We start from the raw sequence: 19,609 nt of genomic DNA on the forward strand, positions 1-19,609 counted from the left end.
CACAGCACTAAAATGTGTAGTTACGGCACTGGTCAGAGATTACAGTTCACAATCAGTCAGATTGTATCTACTCTACCACTGCACATCCAGAAATGTATTGCACACCCCTTGTACAACTGCCTCTATATCTTTTAAATGGTGCTTCACAAGGCAATAGGAATACAGTTGTTTTAATTGGTAAGACCAGTTGTACAACATATAATTTCCCAGTGACATGACAGTTGGAATTCTGGGGCAGATGTATTAACCAATGACAGCATAAGGAAGTGATAAACCAGTGATAAGTGCAAGGTAATAAACGTACCAGCCAATCGGCTCCTAACTGTTAATTTACATATTGGAGCTGATTGGCTGGTGCGTTATCACCTTGCACATATCACTGGTTTATCACTTCCTTATGCTTTCTCCAGGTTAATAGATCTGCCCTATTGTGCTCTATCTTGTACTGTCAAAAAAAAAACTACAAATGAGTGGTGTAATACCCCTTTCACACCGCACAAATAACCCGGTATCAACACGGTATACTGCTGGATTGACGCGGGTCACTGTGCAGTGTGAAAGGGGTCACTGATGAATTCCCGGGTATCCTGACCCGGTAATTCAACCCACGAATAAAGCAAGGTTATTCCCGGGTTATTACCGGCTCAGGTGCAGTGTGAACGGGTTACCGGGTCGATGCGATCTGGAACAAGTTCACAGCATAGGCAGATGCGGCGTGGAGATGATCTGATTTCCCAGCACCGCTTCTGCACCCGCCCTTAATGCCGGCTCCGCCCGATACCACGATGGCAACCTGAACCGGCAATAAGCCAATGTGAAAGGAGCCAATGCCGGGTCACACCCGGGAAGGACCCGTTTCCAATTCCCGAGTGCGACCCAGCATTGCAATGTGAAAGCGGCATCAATGAAGTCTGCTTGTCAGAACTCTGACCGGGAGGATTATACACCGTATGCAGCTGATCACACTACATCATCAGACTGTGCATTCACATTTTTACTTTGTAGGTTTAATGGAAACCCAGCAAGCACACAGCTTTTCTTTATCTTTTCAAGATGTGTTTAGGTACAGTATGTTGGCTTTAGTGGCACAAGTAAAAAGGGAAGTAGAGTTCCTGTAATAAAATATTTGCAGAGAAAGAGTTCAATTAAAAACTGCATGTGTTTACGAAGCATATTCTGCATTTATAAAAAAAAAAAAAGTAAGTTTAAAAAGGTTCACTTTTCTAAGGAATACTACTGTAAGTGCAAAAAGACATACAGAAATTATAGTGAGATGTATCCACACATATGTCTTCATACAGTAACTAAGGTAAAAGCAAATCTGCAATTGATACTTATGGTGTGTACACACGGTGAGATATTTTCTTATGATTTTGACTATATAGTCAAAATCGTAAGAAAAGTTAGTGCAGATCACAAGGTGAAAGTCACCTTGCGATCCCGATTCGATGCAGATGCGCGGTCCCACACGGTCGGCATCGCAAGCCTGGATAGACTGTGCAGGCAAGTCAATTTTGACTCTCTCTATAGAAGAGATAGTCAAAATTGACACTTAGCCAAAATCGCACATAGTCAGTATCGCAAGCACACTCATTATGTGCTTGCGATGCCGACCTAGCCCCTGTCGTATAGTGAGAATCGGGCATAGCCCAAATCTCACAGTGTGTATGGGCCTTAACAGTATTTCCATATGAAAGTCAATCCTTATAACTTAAATCAACAGAGCTCCAAAACTATATTTGGCTCAGAACACTAGAGATCTATTCAGGGGCATTTTAAAAGAGGAAGAGGCCCCAGTGCAGACTCAGAGTGGGCCTCCTCCTCTTCATGGTGCAGTAGACTCTGGAATTGTGCCAGAGTCTACTGCACATACGCAGGTCTCCAGCAACATGGTGCCCGCCATGTTCCGGAGACTAAAACCCTACTGCACATGCCCAGCAGCCATTTTGCTGGCGATTTTGTACCACGGCTGCAGCTCCCACGTGGGACTCTGGAAGAAAAGTAACAAAACATGGGTGCGGTGTGGACCCCTTTGGACCCAGGAGCCTGTGTGCACCGCACACATTGCACCGCCACCAATAATAGAAATGCCAATGATCCTATTGTAATCATTTTGAAGTCAGTAATGTCTACGTGTCTCATCTGTAGAACTGCACACGTGCAGGGGGCTCTGGCTTTTGAAGTACAGTACATTTGCTGAAGTCCTAAAAAACAATCTGCAAGGATAGATGTTATGTACAGAGGATGGCAGAGGAAGATGGTCTCACAGAGATGACTGATCTCTATGGGGGAACATGGAAGCAATGAATATAGCTGAGGATGATGGAGCGGGTATGGGGGAAAGCATAACATGCCCTAGTACTGCACATGCCCGTTCAGTCATCTACCCCACTAATCCAGCCATGTGCAATGCACCAGCATTTCTAGATAGAGATTACCTATCAACAAAGTGGTAGAGAGAAAGATATAAATAGCACTTATCTGCAGACACCTAAATATCAACCTACTAAAGCACACACTATACAGCCACTTTGGGCTACATATTTGGGATTTGGAAGCCCAGCACATGCACAGTATGAGACTATTCTTGGGAAGGGACAAATAATAAACGTGTGTTATGGAGACCAGCCTCTACACATAGCATGTATTCAAACATCATACACAAGTGATACCAATATATGTATAAACAGCTGTATATAATATCTATATAAACAGCAAGTTCTGTGTCATCAGGTAAGTGATCACTACTATCATTAGGAAAACGTGTGTATTACGCACCTACTACTGTATATTATCACCATTCCGATGGTCACTGAACTCCTTAGTGACTTCTGATGACCTTATGACCCTATCATTTACATTAGGGCTACTTTAAGCCATACATACTGTTAGAATTGGTGATCTGCTATTTTCTATACCTGATGTGGTGGTACTGTGATATATAGCCCACTGTAAGTTACTGTAACATTCAGCTGATGCCTGCTATTATGGATACCGGATGTGGCAGTACTGTGATATAGACCACTGTAAGGTAACATATACTGTAGCTGGTTCTTACAATTTCATATACGTGTTCATCTCCTCTAATAAGATACTCGGCTAAAAGTTTTAGTGAATTCTGAGGATTGTAAAACCTACCCTATAGTAAATGTAACTACATATTAATTTCAATGACAGGTTTCTTTACTGTTCATTATTACGCTTAACACATAAAGTGCATCTATCACCTTAATACACTGGTAAAGGGTAACAGTTATTTTACAGCCTAATAATTCCCTATAACATCACTCAAGGTGACAGTTATACAACTGTACATCTTAAAGAGCTCACCAATACAAAATTCACCAATATTTGTGAACAGTTAAATGAAAACCAAATCAAAGGTCTCTTATTTATTATCAGTTAATTGCTATATTCCAGTACTACTTACTTCTATGTTATTTACAACTCTCTGTATAGGTAAGGCAGTGTTACCAAAACACACCTAAAGGGAAATTACACATTCAGATTACCTTGATTTTGTCATGTACATCCCATCTTGCAACGTTGACTACATAATTGCTTTTCTTCCGTCTGTGCTTTTCAGACATGTTTTTATAACATCTGTAAAATTTGATTATTTTGCTGCCCTAACTCAACACTAATCAGAATACAATTGAATCTCATACAGTGGACGCAGTAACGATTTGTCATATGCCAGGGCAACAAAGATAAATAACGCTTTCATCAATATAAATACAAAATGGAAAAGTCTCTGTATATAGTAAAAGTTGCAGAATGGAATGTACGAGTTAATAAATAAAAGTAATTTAAAGCTTGAGAACCCTTTAATCCCAAGAGCCTCTAAATTCTATTTGGAATACGCTATAAAATTAAGCATGTATCACATTAGCCAGCAGTTACATTTTACAATAGAAGTGCAACTGTAATTCTTTCTATCAAGAAATGTGTATTAAATCTAAAGTACATAAAAAGACACACTCTTGCAAAACACTTTGAAATGCACACCTCTAAGGAAAAATGCCTATAAAAGATTGCTTGCCGCTTAACCTGGGTGGTCTTGTGCGCAAGAATTTATAGCCCATGTTCCCATTCACTGTTCTTCTAACATGATATGAAAGCAACCGGTCTGCTAGTGATAACCATTTAAAGTAAGGTTCAGATGATCAGCATGTGTAGGTGAAGTAATGCAGGCGTTGTAGATGTGACTCAGGGCTAAGCTCAGAATTTCCTTTTTCTCTTTGTAGAACCGTAGCTCCCTCCCAGCTTTTCTGGACTCCTCCAGTTCTCGGAGGGCAAGTTGTAGCTCCTGAGATATGATTCCTGGTGTCTCTTCTTCCTTCATTATCCAGTCCAGTGCCATGTGGCTTCTCATTCGCTCATCTAGGGAGTACTGGGAGTAGTAGGCGATCACCTCCTGTTTTTAAAAATACAGTTGGTTATTCTGTTAAGTGTATAACCAGTGTAGTCTTATAAAAACAATGTCTCATACACATGTTAAAAAAATAAGAAATAGGAGAAGAAGAAATAGGAGAAAAAGAAGAAATAGGAGAAAAAGAAGAAGAATGTAAGAATAAATATGCACAAGCTGTCCTTCTGTTTGTATTGTTGTATTTTGTTTATGTTCATAAGGATAACACAATTTCTGCACACAACCCATAAAGTAGAGGAATGGTATTCCAGTGTTGAATTGTCAACATAAACATACATTTAAAACTCATTACAGGCATTTAAAATGTTGAAACAAGACAAATAGATGCACCTTCTTGGTTTTCACCAATGAATGGTCATGTGTACTCTAAGTTATCCTACTCAATTACATCTCCTTTATACAGTCCACACATATTTTCTCTTCCTTCACTTTCACATCCAGCTGACCCCAGCCCAACACTGATGTTTGTTTGGATCATACAGCCCACCAAGAACCTCTGCAATCTGGTTGGACCAATATGCAACATGTATCACTTATCCTTGTGTATCAAAGCCTAATTCTATGTTGACTGTAAGCTTGCGAGCAGGGCCTTGCTACCTTTATGTCTGTCTGTTATTACCCAGTCTTGTTTGAATACTATTATTGTACAGTGCAACGGAAATTGCTGGCACTATATAAGTAACTGTTAATAATAAATAAATAAATAATATACTCTCCTATACATGCTATGCTACTAACGCATGAATTAAATCACTACAATGATTATAAAAACAAAACCTATAAATGCGTATCATAGCTATGAAGGGCCCACTGGGGAATGCAGTGGTAGGGGCCCAGTTTTAGGGGTGTGGCCAAACACATTGGTTTGTCTAACCATTAGAAATTGCATGGTACGGGCCCCTTGATAAATATATTTAGTAATTACTGCTAGTGCATGCATGATAATATACGAGATTAATAACAGAAATGCACTGTAGAGAATACACCATAGACTTGTGCAGTATAAGGTATCATATGTTTAACATATAAATTAAGTGCTCAGTCTGGAACCTGATCCATAGAGGAGGAGCTGGGGCCCCTGACAGTGGGGCCCACCTGGGGTTTCCCCTGGAACCCTGTGGGCCAGTCCAATCATGGCCCTATATTGTTTTCAAAACATTTTTCTTCCTGTGCATGTATGTAAAAAGTACGAAATAAGTGAGGGTGGAAATATGATGTGCCCTGCTCAGACAACAGCATCATATAAATATGCCACTCATAAAAGTTGTCCTTCTGCTATTAATATATAAATAATAATAAGATTTTAAAAATTACCGTTAAATCTTTTTCTCGTAGTCCGTAGAGGATGCTGGGGACTCCGTAAGAACCATGGGGATAGACGGGCTCCGCAGGAGACATGGGCACTTTAAGAAAGACTTTAGGTCTGGGTGTGCACTGGCTCCTCCCTCTATGCCCCTCCTCCAGACCTCAGTTAGAGAAACTGTGCCCAGAGGAGATGGACAGTACGAGGAAAGGATTTTTGTTAATCCAAGGGCAAGATACATACCACACCAATCACACCATATAACTTGTGTATCAATTAAACAGTTAACAGTATGAAAAAATAACGTAGCATCAGTCCAACCTGATGGAACTATAACATAACCCTTATGTAAGCAAAACTATATACAAGTCTCGCAGAAGTAGTCAGCACTTGGGACGGGCGCCCAGCATCCTCTACGGACTACGAGAAAAAGATTTACCGGTAGGTTTAAAATCTTATTTTCTCTAACATCCTAGAGGATGCTGGGTAAGGACCATGGGGATTATACCAAAGCTCCCAAACGGGCGGGAGAGTGCGGATGACTCTGCAGCACCGAATGAGCAAACCTTAGGTCCTCCTCAGCCAGGGTATCAAACTTATAGAACTTTGCAAAGGTGTTTGAACCCGACCAAGTAGCAGCTCGGCACAGTTGTAGTGCCGAGACCCCTCGGGCAGCTGCCCAAGACAAGCCCACCTTCCTAGTAGAATGGGCCTTGACTGATTTTGGTAACGGCAATCCAGCCATAGAATGCGCCTGCTGGATGGTATTACAGATCCAGCAAGCAATAGTCTGCTTCGAAGCAGGGGCGCCAACCTTGTTGGCTGCATATAGGACAAACAGTGCTTCCGTTTTCCTGACTCTAGCCGTTCTGGCCACATAAATTTTCAAAGCCCTGACTACATCAAGGGACTCCGAATCCTCCAATTCTCGTGTAGCCACAGGCACCACAATAGGTTGGTTCATATGAAAAGATGACACCACCTTAGGCAAGAATTGAGGGCGAGTCCGCAATTCCGTCCTATCTATATGGAAAACCAGATAGGGGCTTTTATGAGACAACGCCGCTAATTCCGACACTCGCCTAGCCGAAGCCAAGGCTAACAACATGACCACCTTCCAAGTGAGATATTTTAACTCCACCGTTTGAAGTGGTTCAAACCAGTGCGACTTAAGGAAACTCAACATCACGTTAAGGTCCCAAGGCGCCACTGGAGGTATTTTTTGGGGTGGGGGTTCTTAGTGTGAGCCACTAGTGGGCTCTCCACTAAAAAAGTGCTTATTGTGTGGCGCACTCTTTTATGAAATGATTATTGAATATTAAAAATTCATAAATCTTTATTTAATTATTTAAAAAAAAATATATATCACAGAAAACAGGTATTTTGTCCTATCTGATAGCCTTAAAGTGCAGAAAGGAAAATAAGTGTTAAATAAAAGTATCAATACTCAATGCACAATAATATATAATGCAGTAAACTTCTATCTAAACCGATATTTAGAAAGAAAGACTGTTATTATAATGAAGTTAATAAAGCAGCCGTGAAATATTTTGTAAACTTGGTCAGTGCCAATAGGCTACTGTTTGGCTCATATGAGACACTAATTGTTGATACAATAATTCCTGTGTGGTAGTTATTTATGTGCTCTTTATTAGAGGGATATCTTTACGCACCCATGTATATACACTTAGTTGGTCCGCAAATGATTACCAGAGATGTTACTACCAGGAAAAGATAGGGGGAGGGAAAAGAGGTAGGAGAGACACTGAAAACTACTGTGTTGGTTTTTGTAACATATATGCACCCTTTGCATCAATCCACTTGTTCAGGATTGTAGCAACAGTGTTAATGTAGTTTGCTACAAATTCCACATCCACAGTTTAGCAACAGATGGTTAGACACCCAGTGCCAGAGAACAGATAATTGTTACACTGTCTCAGGCACTGTTTAAGTGTCCAGAATGGAAAAGACCTTAATTATTGCTGGTCTAACCCGTCTAGGACTCCTTTTTCAGGTACAATTACACAAGTATCATAATACAATATACCCATTGATTTGCTCTATTGAGAGCTGGGTATGGGAAGGTAAAATGACAGATTAAAGTTATATATATCCGTATTACGATATTTTATATCCAAGGTACAAGTAAGAATAAAAAGTAGCCCCAGGTGTGTGGAAACAGATTCCCTTTCTGCTTTTGTCCCATGTGTCCAATTTGGGCAGTGAATGGGAACAATGAGAGCAGGGAAGAGCCGTCCACCTGGGACTGGAAGGATAGAATAGTGCGGGCTGCTTCTACTGTCTAAGTTTGGTATCCCCCTCCCCTGTTGCATGGGAGCATTGCAGGGGGGCCGATAGATACCAACCTATAGATGAGAGGGCAGCCCTGAGTACCTGGTATTGAGCCTGTAGGGAATCCTGTTGGAGGGTGTGTGATCCGTCAGTAGAACCAGCTGAAAAGGGAATGGCTGGAGCAGAATGGCAGGTCAAGTGTCTCCAGTGTTTGGTATCCGAGTGACAAATCTGTGCTAATTGAAACAAGTTCTCTGTTTCACAGACCACTGTGGGAAGTGGGCGCCGGATCAGATGATTTCTAACTCTCCGTATTGGTGAATCATAAAGGTCCCACTGTGAAAAGTCTCCCTGTTACTGGAGCCGCTGCGGGTGATGGGCGCCGCGTCTGGTAGTGTCTGTACCTCCGTGCTAGTAGCTCGTCCGTGTCCCGCTATTAGTGGTCTCTGACTTACTCGAGCCAAAAGAAACACTCCAAATCCACACAAGGATTGAAGTTCTTCTGTCTAGAGAGACTACGGATGGGCGTAAGAGGAGGAGACACCTCTAGAGAATTGCAAAAACTGGAAAGCAAGTGGATTTTTAGACTAAATACTATGGCACCGGCAGGCCTAAATGAAAATATTAATTTTGGAGTCTTTCTCCCTGTTTGAAATCCATCTTGCTCCCTTATTATTCATCCAGTCATCATTCATGGCTAGTAACAATAATATTATATAATCTTTACAATTTGTATACCTTATTAGCCATAGAGCAATTTACTCATTTATTTATTTAACTATTGTCCCCTTTCATCTCACTGGTTTCCTTATACCTAATTTTCCTTTAATTTTCCTTTCATTCAATACTCTCTCTCCCTTCTCCCCATCATCTACCACTCATCATTACTCAATTTTATCCTTGCTAGCAACTCCTAATTATACCTTCTAAATTATTTAATAAAAAGGACATATATAACCAATGTATTTTTCATTACACCATTATCCTCTTATATGTTTAAGTGCTCACATATAACAAATATTAATTTGTTAGCTTTATTTTATACCATCTAGCAGAATGTATCTGCCAGTATGCATTTTTGTGACCAAAATAATTGGTTCAGAGTAGCCAATCTCCATCCTAGCACTATCATAAAGCATTCCCATGTATATTTTATTCCATATTACAATATTTGGCTTTAGTTATGATAGTACAGTGGCTCTAATTGGTGAAAATATTCTCTAATTTCAATAATTTCCATTTACACACTTTAATCACCACACTCATCACTACACTTGATTATAGAAATCTGGACTTTTCTTTTTTAACACAACATTTATTGATTTTTTCCCTTTCACGTCCCTCTCATGGACAATATCACTAATAAATTAAATTTATAGCAGCTCACTCATATAATTTTTTCACATCTATACCCTCACCATTTATAAATTCATTTTAATTATGCATATTTTAATATACTATATATTAACAACAATAAAATTCTCACTCCCCCTCCATTTTTTACCAATGGGACCAATACACCGTGCACTCACCTAGCAATAATACAAATACAAGTTATAAATTAATCATACAGGCTCATTATTAGGAATAATTTGGTTATTGATATATACAATAATTTTTACAAATTTTATTATCCTGCATTATCACTTTAACTAGATATCAGGATTAATTAATTATTTACATATTTATACGTAAGTGTGTAAGGTCTTTTATAGTCACATAATTTTCATTATTATTTAACATTGCACATTCAAATGTATATTAAGATAGGTATCAGGATAATTATGCCCGGAATGAAAATGCTCAGCCCTCCACAGTAGTCTCAGTCAGATCATTCCCCAAATCTTCCCTTTTCACCCTTAATACCTTAACAATAGGGTTTATTAGATTGCTGCCCAATTTAGGGACTAACATATCCAGGTGAACATATAATTAATCAATTATCACTTAAGTCATCACTCCCTTAAATAGAACTTCATTTCCCACCATGTTACGGATGTGAACAAGCACACAGTGAAACGTACGTCATCCATAACGTAATCAGCGGGACGTGGACGCGTCAATCACACGGAGGTTCGGAAATCATCCGACCCGGCGCTCACCTCCCGCTGCGGCTCGAGTAAGTCAGAGACCACTAATAGCGGGACACGGACGAGCTACTAGCACGGAGGTACAGACACTACCAGACGCGGCGCCCATCACCCGCAGCGGCTCCAGTAACAGGGAGACTTTTCACAGTGGGACCTTTATGATTCACCAATACGGAGAGTTAGAAATCATCTGATCCGGCGCCCACTTCCCACAGTGGTCTGTGAAACAGAGAACTTGTTTCAATTAGCACAGATTTGTCACTCGGATACCAAACACTGGAGACACTTGACCTGCCATTCTGCTCCAGCCATTCCCTTTTCAGCTGGTTCTACTGACGGATCACACACCCTCCAACAGGATTCCCTACAGGCTCAATACCAGGTACTCAGGGCTGCCCTCTCATCTATAGGTTGGTATCTATCGGCCCCCCTGCAATGCTCCCATGCAACAGGGGAGGGGGATACCAAACTTAGACAGTAGAAGCAGCCCGCACTATTCTATCCTTCCAGTCCCAGGTGGACGGCTCTTCCCTGCTCTCATTGTTCCCATTCACTGCCCAAATTGGACACATGGGACAAAAGCAGAAAGGGAATCTGTTTCCACACACCTGGGGCTACTTTTTATTCTTACTTGTACCTTGGATATAAAATATCGTAATACGGATATATATAACTTTAATCTGTCATTTTACCTTCCCATACCCAGCTCTCAATAGAGCAAATCAATGGGTATATTGTATTATGATACTTGTGTAATTGTACCTGAAAAAGGAGTCCTAGACGGGTTAGACCAGCAATAATTAAGGTCTTTTCCATTCTGGACACTTAAACAGTGCCTGAGACAGTGTAACAATTATCTGTTCTCTGGCACTGGGTGTCTAACCATCTGTTGCTAAACTGTGGATGTGGAATTTGTAGCAAACTACATTAACACTGTTGCTACAATCCTGAACAAGTGGATTGATGCAAAGGGTGCATATATGTTACAAAAACCAACACAGTAGTTTTCAGTGTCTCTCCTACTTCTTTTCCCTCCCCCTATCTTTTCCTGGTAGTAACATCTCTGGTAATCATTTGCGGACCAACTAAGTGTATATACATGGGTGCGTAAAGATATCCCTCTAATAAAGAGCACATAAATAACTACCACACAGGAATTATTGTATCAACAATTAGTGTCTCATATGAGCCAAACAGTAGCCTATTGGCACTGACCAAGTTTACAAAATATTTCACGGCTGCTTTATTAACTTCATTATAATAACAGTCTTTCTTTCTAAATATCGGTTTAGATAGAAGTTTACTGCATTATATATTATTGTGCATTGAGTATTGATACTTTTATTTAACACTTATTTTCCTTTCTGCACTTTAAGGCTATCAGATAGGACAAAATACCTGTTTTCTGTGATATATATATTTTTTAAAATAATGAAATAAAGATTTATGAATTTTTAATATTCAATAATCATTTCATAAAAGAGTGCGCCACACAATAAGCACTTTTTTAGTGGAGAGCCCACTAGTGGCTCACACTAAGAACCCCCACCCCAAAAAATACTATTAAATAGCTTAGTGGCGCACCTCCAACCCCATTTGACTCTTGCGATGGCCTTTTGGCCTTTATTGTGAATTTTCCTGAATTGGTTGGTTACATAATTAATATCTCCTCAAAATTTCATCCATTCACTTGTGCAGTGTCTGTTTGGACCTTGTGTCCTTTTTCCCCAAAAAAATGCCACTGGAGGTATAAAAGGAGGCTGAATATGCAGCACTCCTTTTACAAAAGTCTGTACTTCTGGGAGAGAAGCCAATTCTTTTTGAAAGAAAATGGATAAGGCCGAAATCTGAACCTTAATGGATCCTAACTTTAGGCCCAAATTCACTCCAGTCTGTAGGAAGTGAAGGAAACGGCCCAGATGGAATTCCTCCGTAGGAGCATTCCTGGCCTCACACCAAGAAACATATTTTTGCCATATACGGTGATAATGTTTAGCTGTCATGTCCTTCCTAGCCTTTATCAGCGTAGGAATGACCTCATCCGGAATTCCCTTTTCCGCTAGGATCCGGCGTTCAACCGCCATGCCGTCAAATGCAGCCGCTGTAAGTCTTGGAACAGACATGGCCCCTGTTGTAACACGTCCTGTCGTAGAGGAAGAGGCCACGGATCTTCTGTGAGCATTTCCAGCAGATCCGGATACCATGTCCTTCGTGGCCAATCTGGAACAATGAGAATTGTTCTCACTCCTCTTTTTCTTATTGTTCTCAATACCTTGGGTATGAGAGGAAGAGGAGGAAAAACATAGACCGACTGGAACACCCACGGTGTCACTAGGGCGTCTACTGCTACTGCCTGAGGATCTTTTGATCTGGCGCAATACCTCTGTAGCTTTTTGTTGAGGCGGGATGCCATCATGTCTATCTGGGGCAGTCCCCACTGACTTGCAATCTGTGCGAAGACTTCCCGATGAAGTTCCCACTCCCCTGGATGCAGGTCGTGTCTGCTGAGGAAGTCTGCTTCCCAGTTGTCCACTCCCGGAATGAACACTGCTGACAGTGTGCTTACATGATTTTCCGCTCAGCGAAGAATCTTGGTGGCTTCCGCCATTGCCACCCTGCTCCTTGTGCCGCCTTGGCGGTTTACATGAGCCACTGCGGTGATGTTGTCTGACTGGATCAGAACTGGTTGGTCGCGAAGTAAGTTCTCCGCTTGACGTAGGGCGTTGTATATGGTCCTCAGTTCCAGGATGTTGATGTGAAGACAAAACTCTTGACTTGTCCAAAGTCCTTGGAAGTTTCTTCCCAGTGTGACTGCTCCCCACCCTCTGAGGTTCGCGTCCGTGGTCACCAGGATCCAATTCTGAATGCCGAACCTGCATCCTTCCAAAAGGTGAGCACTCTGCAGCCACCACAGGAGAGATACCCTGGCCCTGGGGGACAGGGTGATCCACTGATGAATTTGTAGATGTGACCCGGACCACTTGTCCAATAGGTCCCATTGGAAAGTCCTTGCATGGAACCTGCCGAAGGGAATGGCCTCGTATGTTGCCACCATTTTTCCCAGGACTTGAGTGCAATGATGCACAGACACTTGTTTTGGCTTCAATAGGTTCTTGACTAGAGTCATGAGTTCCTGAGCTTTTTCTATCGGGAGAAAAACCTTTTTCTTATCTGTGTCCAGAACCATGCCCAAGAAGGTCAGACGAGTCGTAGGAACCAGCTGCAACTTCGGGATATTGAGAATCCAGCCGTGTTGCTGTAACATCTTCACTGAAAGTGACACGCTGTTCAGTAACTTCTCTCGTGATCTCGCTTTTATGAGGAGATCGTCCAAGTACGGGATAATTGTGACCCCCTGCTTGCGCAGGATCACCATCATTTCCGCCATTACCTTGGTGAAAATCCTCGGTGCCGTGGAAAGCCCAAACGGCAACGTCTGAAATTGGTAATGACAATCCTGTACCGCAAATCTCAGGTACGCCTGATGAGGTGGATATATGGGAACATGAAGGTATGCATCCTTTATGTCCAGGGATACCATAAAATCCCCCCCTTCCAGGCTGGCGATGACCGCTCTGAGCGATTCCATTTTGAACTTGAACCGTTTTAAGTATAGGTTCAGGGATTTTAAATTCAATATGAGTCTGACCGAACCGTCCGGTTTCGGAGCCACAAACAGGGTGGACTAGTATCCCTTTACTCTCTGAAGTAGGGGAACTTCGACCACCACTTGTTGAAGACACAATTTGTGAATAGCATTTAACACCATCTCCCTTCTAGGGGAGAAGTCGGTAGAGCCGATTTGAAAAACCGGCGAGGAGGCACCTCTTCGAATTCCAGCTTGTATCCCTGAGAAACAATTTCTATTGCCCAGGGATCCACCTGTGAGTGAACCAAGATGTGGCTGAAAAGTCGAAGACGTGCCCCCACTGGGGCGGACTCCCTCAGCGGAGCCCCAGCGTCATGCGGTGGATTTTGCAGAGGCCGGGGAGGATTTCTGTTCTTGGGAACTAGCTGTGCTGTGCAGCTTTTTACCTCTGCCCTTACCTCTGGCAAGAAAGGACGATCCACGCACTCTTTTGCTTTTATTTGAACGAAAGGACTGCATTTGATAATGTGGCGCTTTCTTAGGTTGTGAGGGAACATAAGGCAAAAAATTCGATTTACCTGCCGTATCTGTGGAGACCAGGTCCGAGAGACCTTCCCCAAACAATTCCTCACCCTTGTAAGGTAAAACCTCCATTTTCTTTTTAAGTCAGCATCACCTGTCCGCTGCCGGGTCCAGAGGACTCGTCTAGCAGAGATTGACATAGCTTTTATTCTGGAACCCAGTAAACTAATGTCTCTTTGAGCATCCCTCATATATAAGACCGCATCCTTTATATGGCCTAGGGTCAATAAAATGGTATCCTTATCTAGGGACTCAATCTCCGCCGATAAGGAATTTGTCCATGCTGCTACCGCGCTACAAACCCAGGCCGACGCAATTACCGGTCTGAGTAATGTACCAGAATGTGTGTAAATGGATTTCAAGGTAATCTCCTGATTGCGGTCAGCAGGATCCTTGAGGGTAGCCGTATCTTGTGATGGCAGCGCTATCTTTTTTGACAAGCGTGTCAACGCTTTGTCCACCTTAGGGGAGGATTCCCACCGTACCCTATCGGTTAGTGGGAAAGGATATGCCATAAGAATCCTTTTGGGAATCTGCAGTTTTTTGTCTGGAGATTCCCACGCTTTTTCACATAATTCGTTCAACTCATGTGAGGAGGGAAAAGTTACCTCGGGCTTCTTTCCCTTATACATGTATACCCTCGTGTCAGGGACAGGGGGTTCCTCTGTGATATGCAACACTTCTTTTATTGCAATAATCATATATTGAATACATTTAGCCACTTTTGGCTGTAACTTTACATCATCGTAGTCGACACTGGAGTCCGAATCCGTGTCGGTATCAGTGTCTGCTATTTGGGATAGTGGGCGCTTCTGAGACCCTGAAGGTCCCGGCGACATAGGGACAGACACGGGTTCACTCCCTGACTGTTCCTTAGCTTCAGCTTTGTCTAATCTCTTGTGCAATAAGTTCACACTAGCACTTAAAACATTCCACATATCCACCCAGTCAGGTGTCGGCACCGCCGACGGAGACCTCACATTCATATGCTCCCCCTCCTCCCTGGGTGAGCCTTCTACCTCAGACATGTCGACACACGCGTACCGACACACCACACACACAGGGAACCTCTTATCTGAAGACCGTTTCCCCACCAGGCCCTTTGGGGAGACAGAGAGAGAGAGTATGCCAGCACACACCCCAGCGCTGTATGACCCAGGAAAAAAAACACAATAATTTTATGTTTACCCAGAGAGCGCTGTTTACATATACAATATGCGCCTAATTTTGTGCCCCCCCCCCTCTTCATTAAAACCCTCTGTCTACCGTGGTATAAGCAGGGGAGAGTCCGGGGAGCTTCCTCTCAGCGGTGCTGTGGAGAAAAATGGCGCTGGTGAGTGCTGAGGGAGAAGCCCCGCCCCCTCGGCGGCGGGCTTCTGTCCCGCTTAAAATCTCAAAATTTGGCGGGGGCTCTTATATATATATATACAGTGCCCAGCTGTATATATACATATTTGTGCCAGAAGAGGTCTATATGCTGCCCAGGGCGCCCCCCCCCCTCCCCTGCGCCCTGCACCCTTACAGTGACTGCCGTGTGTGAGGTGTATGGGAGCAATGGCGCACAGCTTTACTGCTGTGCGTTACCTCAGTGAAGATCATGAAGTCTTCTGCCACCTCTGAAGTCTTCTTTTCTTCTCATCTCACCCGGCTTCTATCTTCCGGCTCTGCGAGGGGGACGCCGGCGCGGTTCTGGGACGGCCGGTGAGGGTGAGACCTGCGTACCGATCCCTCTGGAGCTAATGGTGTCCAGTAGCCTAAGAAGCAGAGCCTTGAAACTCACAGAAGTAGGTCTGCTTCTCTCCCCTCAGTCCCTCGATGCAGGGAGTCTGTTGCCAGCAGGCTCCCTGAAAATAAAAAACCTAACAAATATACTTTCTGTCAGGAAGCTCAGGAGAGCTCCCTGAAGTGCACCCATCTCCTCTGGGCACAGTATCAAACTGAGGTCTGGAGGAGGGGCATAGAGGGAGGAGCCAGTGCACACCCATTCCTAAAGTCTTTTTTAAAGTGCCCATGTCTCCTGCGGAGCCCGTCTATCCCCATGGTCCTTACGGAGTCCCCAGCATCCTCTAGGACGTTAGAGAAAATAATAATAATATTATTATAATAATAATCATTGCACCTAATTGTTTATTATTAATAATAATAACAACAACAACAACTCTACAGATGGGATATGATATCACATTGTGTACTATATAGAAACTTACTTAACATTTTTTATTAACAATCTTTGCTGAGATTGTTGAATTAATCAATTACTAGTTAACACACATACTGTAAATGAAACGAACCTATCTATCAAATCTGCAGAACTACAAACAGAAAAAAACAACAAATTTGCTTCTAAAACATCTGATATCTTTATTTATCCCTTTATGTCTGAATAATAAACAAATTGAACAGTGAATATATTTTTAGCTACAGATGGAACTGAAGAAATTTAGACCGGACCTTCCCCAACACATGGTTTCTGTATAGGGTGTTCTTCCGCGTCACACATGGTATTTATTTCAGGTTTTCAAATAGACTCAAAACAATGGTGAGTCAGTGATTGAAACACAGGATACGCTGCAAAGGGTTTATTTTATAAATCCAGGATGAGAATAAAATGGCATGCTGAGGATTTGGTAATTAATTAAGAATGCATGTTTGGCTACTTCTCGGTTTAAAATTGGTTGTAAGGTAATGGAGCCAAGAGCACAACACACACATAATGCACTGTATAATGTACTGTGATGCAGGGAGCAGATGTCAAACAATAGTCTAGCACAAATAAATCAATGCAGCCCTTTCAGTCCTTTCATTGTAAATTGGGATATTATTATTATTATTTGGTGTTTATGTTATTTTAAGAAAATAGCATATAGATGAATAACCCACATTAAGCTTAATTTTTAAATACAAAATTGGCTCACGAGAGCCTGATAATTTACATAAAGTAATTAGAAAGAATAGTTTCCGTATATTAATGAGCCTGTTATGCCAGTTACCTCATATATTTTAAAGTGCATTTAAACATGTCAATCTCTTTCAACAAAGTTAGAACAAATAATGGTCTATTACTATTACTATTACTGTAGGTCATGTGGGTGAATGCACAGAGTGCAGCTAAGGATTCAAGACACAATATGAAATTATGTGCAGCGACTCATTTCTTTTGATATATAATTGAAAAATGTTCAGGCGGAGATTGGGAAACAAATATTAATTATATGAAGGACGAATGCAATAAAGGGTGGGATCAGTCAGGAATCTGGCAGTCAAAATGCCGATGCCGGAATCCCAACACGTCTCAGAATGCCGGCGTACACATTACCGATGCCGGCATCCCAACCAATAGAATCCTGTCGACTGCCGGAGAGATAAGTCACATGGGTTGGGGAGGAAGACTCAGTTGCACACAAGTATACAAGTGTCATATATCAAATTAATAGTTTCCTAGTCACATTGTGTTGCGACGAAGATGCATTTTCAGCAAAAAAAGAAGTAAAAAAATAAGAATTTACTCACCGGTAATTCTATTTCTCGTAGTCCGTAGTGGATGCTGGGAACTCCGTAAGGACCATGGGGAATAGACGGGCTCCGCAGGAGACTGGGCACTCTAAAAAAAAAATTACGTACTATCTGGTGTGCACTGGCTCCTCCCTCTATGCCCCTCCTCCAGACCTCAGTTAGGGAAACTGTGCCCGGAAGAGCAGACATTATAAGGAAAGGATTTGGAATCCCCGGTAAGACTCATACCAGCCACACCAATCACACCGTACAACTTGTGATAACCTTACCCAGTTAACAGTATGAACAACAACTGAGCCTCACTCAACGGATGGCTCATAACAATAACCCTTATTTAAGCAATAACTATATACACGTATTGCAGAGAGTCCGCACTTGGGATGGGCGCCCAGCATCCACTACGGACTACGAGAAATAGAATTACCGGTGAGTAAATTCTTATTTTCTCTGACGTCCTAGTGGATGCTGGGAACTCCGTAAGGACCATGGGGATTATACCAAAGCTCCCAAACGGGCGGGAGAGTGCGGATGACTCTGCAGCACCGAATGAGCAAACACAAGGTCCTCCTCAGCCAGGGTATCAAACTTGTAGAACTTTGCAAATGTGTTTGAACCCGACCAAGTAGCAGCTCGGCAAAGCTGTAATGCCGAGACCCCTCGGGCAGCCGCCCAAGAAGAGCCCACCTTCCTTGTGGAATAGGCTTTTACCGATTTTGGATGCGGCAATCCAGCCGCACAATGAGCCTGCTGAATCGTGCTACAGATCCAGCGAGCAATAGTTTGCTTAGAAGCAGGAGCACCCAGCTTGTTGGGTGCATGCAAGATAAACAGCAAGTCAGTCTTCCTGACTCCAGCCGTTCTGGAAACATATATTTTCAAAGCCCTGACTACGTCCAGCAACTTGGAGTCCTCCAAGTCCCGAGTAGCCGCAGGCACCACAATAGGTTGGTTCAAATGAAACGATGACACCACCTTTGGGAGAAATTGGGGACGAGTCCTCAATTCTGCCCTGTCCATATGAAAGATCAGATAAGGGCTTTTTCATGACAAAGCCGCCAATTCCGACACACGCCTAGCCGATGCTAAGGCCAACAGCATGACCACTTTCCACGTGAGATACTTTAGTTCCACGGTCTTAAGTGGCTCAAACCAGTGGGATTTCAGGAAATCCAACACAACCTTAAGATCCCAGGGTGCCACTGGTGGCACAAAAGGGGGCTGAATATGCAGCACTCCCTTAACAAATGTCTGAACCTCAGGCAGTGAAGCCAGTTCTTTTTGAAAGAAAATGGATAGGGCCGAAATCTGGACCTTTATGGACCCCAATTTTAGGCCCATAGTCACCCCTGACTGTAGAAAGTGCAGGAATCGACCCAGCTGGAATTCCTCTGTAGGGGCCTTCCTGGTCTCACACCAAGCAACATACTTCCGCCATATACGGTGATAATGTTTTGCTGTCACGTCTTTCCTAGCTTTTATCAGCGTAGGAATAACTTCATCCGGAATGCCTTTTTCCGCTAGGATCCGGCGTTAAACCGCCATGCCGTCAAACACAGCCGCGGTAAGTCTTGGAACAGACAGGGCCCTTGTTGCAGCAAGTCCTGTCTGAGAGGCAGAGGCCATGGGTCCTCTGTGCGCATTTCTTGCAGTTCCTGGTACCAAGTCCTTCTTGGCCAGTCCGGAACAATGAGTATTGTTCTTATTCTTCTCTTTCTTACTATTCTCAGTACTTTTGGTAAGAGAGGAAGAGGAGGAAACACATATACCGACTGGTACACCCACGGTGTCACTAGGGCGTCCACAGCTAT

At 42.7% G+C, this 19,609-nt stretch overlaps 1 protein-coding gene across 1 annotated transcript in view; it reads right to left on the minus strand.

Moving 5' to 3' along the window:
* Nucleotides 1-3,377: 3,377 nt before the first annotated feature.
* LIX1 (limb and CNS expressed 1) overlaps nucleotides 3,378-19,609 on the minus strand; it is a 278,166-nt gene continuing 261,934 nt past the window's right edge. The window contains exon 6 of the mRNA XM_063964057.1: nucleotides 3,378-4,417. Coding sequence (XP_063820127.1) covers nucleotides 4,133-4,417 — 285 coding nt within the window. The 3' untranslated portion in view covers nucleotides 3,378-4,132. The remainder of the gene's footprint in view (nucleotides 4,418-19,609) is intronic.

The sequence above is a fragment of the Pseudophryne corroboree genome, chromosome 1 (genome assembly GCF_028390025.1).
Source record: "Pseudophryne corroboree isolate aPseCor3 chromosome 1, aPseCor3.hap2, whole genome shotgun sequence".
NCBI classification, from domain to species: Eukaryota; Metazoa; Chordata; class Amphibia; order Anura; family Myobatrachidae; genus Pseudophryne; species Pseudophryne corroboree.